Here is a 5,165-nt window from a genome sequence, read left to right as displayed (position 1 = left end):
TCAAAATCGAATTTTCATAATCGATTTCTACTCTAAACTACAATTGTAGAGCGACTGCTTTTCTATTACTATTAATCCGGCCAGTATGTCCTGTTTTCAGAAAGGGAAAGTATGAAGAGCCAATAAAATATTTGTACAATGTGTACAATGAAAGTTTAGGGAGTATTAAAGATATAATCATTAGTGTTATCTTTTCCCATCAGCTGAAATTTTTGGGATGAGTGGTATCATGACATGGTATTAAAATGCTAGATCCAAAAGGTCAAGAGTTTGATTCTTGGTGAACCCCAAAAGCAGTTTAAGCTTTTGGGAAGATGTTTATTATCCCTAGTACTCGGATGATTATTTTAGATAGTATGGGAAATGTTCATTTTGTAATTCAATAGCCCATGTACACATTGTACAAATAGTCCATTGTCTCCCTAGCGGGATCCTTTCACAAAACCTTCTCGGAAAGAATGAGGTGCGGATTTTGAAAAACGCACACACTACTTTTACATGCTAAATACTAGATAGTATTACAAGCATTATTATTTTACAACACTTGGAAAAGAATGAGATTGGATTACTAAAAATAGGTATGCCATCTGCTGAGCTCTCAACTATACAACTTCCAGTTCCCCTATAGCTGCCTTATCAGAACGCTTCATTTTTCCTTTTGACAAGCCAAACATCCTTGTTGCATGAATGCCATAGAAGCTTGCATCAATAATATATGCTATACATGCTTTTAACTATCAAACCTGCGAATTTTATAAGCAGTATTAGATGTAAGGAAAATTAACTAACTTGCACCAGATTCAGTTAAGAGTATTAATAACACTTACCAGCATTTGAGGTATTGTAAGGAACGCAAAAGACAAGGAATATAAAATAACTGCAATTGTTGTTGCCGTAATTAAATTGTATAAAAGACGTTTGTCGTCTTTGCTGGGCACAAATGCTATTTTCAGCGAATTTGTCAACTCAAACAGCCTATAAGAAATCTGCAGGCAAGGTAGAATGTTAGAATTGGTATAAATCAATTAAAGCACACCATGGCTTGTTTACTCACCGCAACATATATGGCCGAAGCAAGCATGAAGTTCAGCATTGGGTAGTCTGGGATCAGCGAAAGCAACAGCTTGGGTTGGGCATCTGGAACAGCGGACCTATACCGAAGATAGACATAATAATTCTTATTATGATATTCACAAATTAATAATTAAACATGTACAGTTATGGATGGAGGGGGTGCATTTCCCCCTTATAGCATTCACTAAGCTACAAAGTTTTTCTACCAAATTGTTTCCAGCCCCGTGAGAATTACATACTAAAGTGCATCTATTTTCAGAAGTCTTGTATTGAGATGAACTCATTAGTCAATAGTCATAAAAGCTACTTAAGAAATAATAACTGTCAAGTGTCAACTATCCACATTAAGTACATTATCTGGCACAGCATTAACAAATTGTACAGGAAAGATAAAAGGGTAAGTATATTTTTGTCCTTGAAGTTTGTTAAAAGTTTCAGAAATACCCCTAAATTTTATTTTGTTTCAATTTTATCCCAAAAGTTTCGATTTGTATCAAGTATACCCCAAGCAGCTAATTTTTCAAAAAATTTAGGATCAATTCAGCAATAATTTCACAAGAACAACCTTCAACATAAGCAAACCAGACATAGTTGTCATGCATTATTGCTAGATTCGTCTTTAACTTTTTGAAAATATTTTTGTGTACCTCAGCCAAATATGGAACTGGGCAATGTAAGTCTCCAGCGTAATCTTTCCAAGCCATCTACCAGAAGTAAAACCAAAAGAAAATTAGTTGACAAATTACTAACCTTAAAAGAAAGGGATAAAGATAGCTGCCCTAGTGCATTAACATAATACCAAATTTGTGCGTATGTGAGAGGGAAGCAACCAAATAAAGGATTGCAAGTCTAGAATGGCAACTTACGCAAACAGGGTAAGTGTGTAGCCACGGAAACTTTGAGTAACATTTCGCAAGCATATGTAAACCCTGTTAAATAGTGTCAAATATTAGCAACAGAAGAAAGTTACTGAACATAACACATCAAGACCCCCAAAGAGATTACATAAATTTTCACATACGTTATGGGAATCCATGAGGTATAAGGATGGTATTTGTTGTATGTAATCTTATCCAGCTTGTATATATATTCAAACCAGAAATAGCCCACCTAGAAATCAACTCAATTGGTCAGGTGCCACAAAATATAAGTGAAATGCAGTGTAATAATCCTGTAAATCAATTATAATACCAGAGAAGCTGTTATTCCAACAGCAGCTTTAATTGATATTCTGCGCTTGATTTCTGCTTCTTCCAATTTCTCCATCCATCGTTCAACCTATAATACCTTGTAATAGTCATTAACCTATAATACCTTGTAATAGCCATTAACGTATTCAACTCATAGAAGAGGGAAAAAAAAGAAACGAGTTTTTCTAGTCACTGTTTGATGCATAGTTAATGCTGGCCAGCCTTTTCTTCTAGATGATCAACATTCACCAAGGCTTCCTCAATGTTAACCCCCCAAATTCTTGTAGAAATATAAAACGATAAACTTACAGTTGGGTGAAAGTATGCATAAATCATTCCAATTATCCATATGTAGCGATCAAGCCCTGAGCGAAAATGCCATTCATGCAAGCGGGGAAGATGTGATTTAGAAGGATCAGGGTCAGTGTAACCTGTAGGTTTAAAGAAACATTCCAGTAAGTAGGATGATTTGCAGTGCTTTACTGAGTAAGAAGAACAGCAATAGTGGTACTAACCGAACAAGAAAGTGAAAGGACTCCAAACCCAGTCAAAGACTCCAGGTATCTCCCATACTAAGATAACAACAAGAAAGCAAGCAACGATTTTTACAGCAATGATTGACCCAATCTCATTGTACTTGTTGAAAATACCAAGAGCCCCATAAACCATAAGAGTAAAAAGGGTGTGCATGGGGCAGATGTAATATAACATGTAACTGTTGTTAAGGACGACACAACAGAATAAAACCAAGAAATTGAGCCGCCACATCATCTGCTCAACAAGGTAAAAAAGAGATATTACATATATGTATATGTAAAACTTAGGGAAAAAAAGTGTAAGCTTCTACTTTTAGGAAAAAGCACACCTGAGCAAACCTTGCTAGACTAAAATCTTTTCGAACATAATAATAGGAGAAGTTCCCAAACCCAGTCATCCAAACATATGCAGCAATGAAGATACGGATCGCATTATATATCTCAGAAGCAGCAAAATAATGGTACATCAAAAACAATACCTGTGATATGCTAAATGTTAGAAATAAGTAATGTTAAAATGTTAAGAATTTGGAATATTAAATGTAAGATCATAAGAGTTGAACCAGAAAATCTTACCAAAAATTCTAGACCAAAACATATTTGTGGCTCTTTAAACTAATGTAAATTGAGAATTTGAACTTGCATAGTTCAGGAGTTGCACAGTATTTTTTTCAAATTGGATGTGTTTGGTTAAGGGGTGAAAGTAAAATTTTATTCCCCACTTTTACCTCCTAACCACATATGCCCTGAAGCCCAAATGATGAAGTCTACTTGGTAATATCAATTGAAAGAGCGACCAACCTGCATCCAGCCTTTCCATTCTTCAGTTTGGTGCCTATTCAAATAAAGGATGGATTTCCCAGTCACTGCTGACTTGTCATGATGTATCTTAAATGATGTAATTGCCGAAACTATGATGAGGAGAAAATAGAGGAATAAGAAGAGATCCCTATTGTAACTCTGCAAAAACAGATGATTGCAAACAAAATATTTTATGAGCAATGCATGTAGCAATAAAACCAGTATTTGAAACATGTGCGCTACTCATGGAGAAATAATAACCAATTTGGATTACTAAATTTCGCCAGCCTATGCAACAAACAACATCCTTTCTTTTTATTCTTCTTTTTCTTTTTTCCCTCTCCTGCTATTACGCATTCAACTTCAATTGCTTGTCAGTTAATTCTGAGAGAAATGCTTTAACCATGCTTGAGTTTGCCTAATTGCTAATTTCAAATGGAATACTACTTAAAATCATGAAAAAAAAAAAAAGGGGATGTATAAGTAACCTTTCAAAACATAGGGAACTTCATGAAAAATAAGGAATATTGGAGTTAGGCTATTGCATACTTATTTTACACCGTTCAACTTCTCACCAAGCATTGTTTTATTGATCTAGCAAAAAAGAAGGATCAGTTTGCATTTTTCTGTGTCTATCAATTTCGCCATATGAATTCGCAAATGAATTATCACGGCCCTATGTTTTCTCACAAATAAATGGATTTCCAATATTTAGGAAGTGTCAGTATAAAATGATAATAACTATTAACTCCTCTCCCTTCAACTGTTAAAACCCTATTACAGAAAACCAAACGATATTCCTACCAAAACTGCAGAGCGACAGAAACACAAGTGCTGCAAATAATTCAATTATGGAGAAACACTGTGAACTATGAAAATAACAGTTCTAATCAAGCTAAAAGCCCATGAAAGTATGCAACCATGCAGCAATATTTGATTTGTTTCTAGTCCTCAAGTCATAGAGTGCCCAGCATTAGCAACAGTTTCTCAAATACGAAAAGGAAGTAATGTAATATTGTTATGAAGTATTACCTTTCTAGATGAGCCAAAGAAATCTGTACGGTCGCACAAATAGAAGTAAGCCATAAGGAGACCAAATTCAGACCTGTAGCAGTCAGTGTGGAGGAAATGGAAGTCAGCAGTTTGATCATCATTAAATTTTTAATTTTATTTTTCATATAATTCACTTACATTGCTCTAAGTGTCAAACGGTTTTCAATCAGGAAATGCTGGTCCATCAAAAGGAATCTGAAGAAACCAAGTGAATAAGACTCGGTGTAAGCAAAGACCTATATACATAAATCAAACAAGCAAACAAGAGCAACATAAGTCACCAACCGGAATATTGATGATGAGGTAGTTAAATTTCGAGCCCTTGGGGATGCTGGCTGTAGCGCTCCTCCCTCTAATAAAGCTGCTCTGTCTTCTTCTTTAACAGCATCACCGGTCATTTCAACTAATTTGACGTCCGAGTGCCTACTAGAAGAAGAACCAATAACTTCCATAAGGAAAGCTGCAACAAATCTCTATTTCCGTACCCCTTAACAGTCGCACATTGCCAGAA

The 5,165-nt window shown here is 35.3% G+C and overlaps 1 protein-coding gene across 2 annotated transcripts in view; it reads right to left on the bottom strand.

The window, feature by feature from the left end:
* LOC107639403 (protein REDUCED WALL ACETYLATION 2) overlaps positions 358-5,165 on the bottom strand; it is a 5,701-nt gene continuing 893 nt past the window's right edge. The window contains exons 3-16 of one of the 2 annotated variants that reach the window (XM_016342893.2): positions 4,940-5,080; positions 4,793-4,849; positions 4,634-4,706; positions 3,602-3,760; positions 3,130-3,279; positions 2,780-3,035; positions 2,574-2,695; positions 2,266-2,352; positions 2,096-2,184; positions 1,941-2,003; positions 1,722-1,778; positions 1,055-1,151; positions 828-986; positions 358-743 (exon numbers count right to left, since the gene is read on the bottom strand). In XM_016342893.2, the coding sequence (XP_016198379.1) occupies positions 738-743; positions 828-986; positions 1,055-1,151; positions 1,722-1,778; positions 1,941-2,003; positions 2,096-2,184; positions 2,266-2,352; positions 2,574-2,695; positions 2,780-3,035; positions 3,130-3,279; positions 3,602-3,760; positions 4,634-4,706; positions 4,793-4,849; positions 4,940-5,080 (1,516 nt within the window). In that variant the 3' untranslated portion in view covers positions 358-737. The remainder of the gene's footprint in view (positions 744-827; positions 987-1,054; positions 1,152-1,721; positions 1,779-1,940; positions 2,004-2,095; positions 2,185-2,265; positions 2,353-2,573; positions 2,696-2,779; positions 3,036-3,129; positions 3,280-3,601; positions 3,761-4,633; positions 4,707-4,792; positions 4,850-4,939; positions 5,081-5,165) is intronic. The other variant, XM_016342900.2, reaches the window with a different exon arrangement.

Source organism: Arachis ipaensis, chromosome B01, assembly GCF_000816755.2.
Source record: "Arachis ipaensis cultivar K30076 chromosome B01, Araip1.1, whole genome shotgun sequence".
Lineage (NCBI taxonomy): Eukaryota > Viridiplantae > Streptophyta > Magnoliopsida > Fabales > Fabaceae > Arachis > Arachis ipaensis.
The sequence above is the reverse complement of the archived record's forward strand: the minus strand, read 5'-3'. Positions and strand labels throughout refer to the sequence as shown.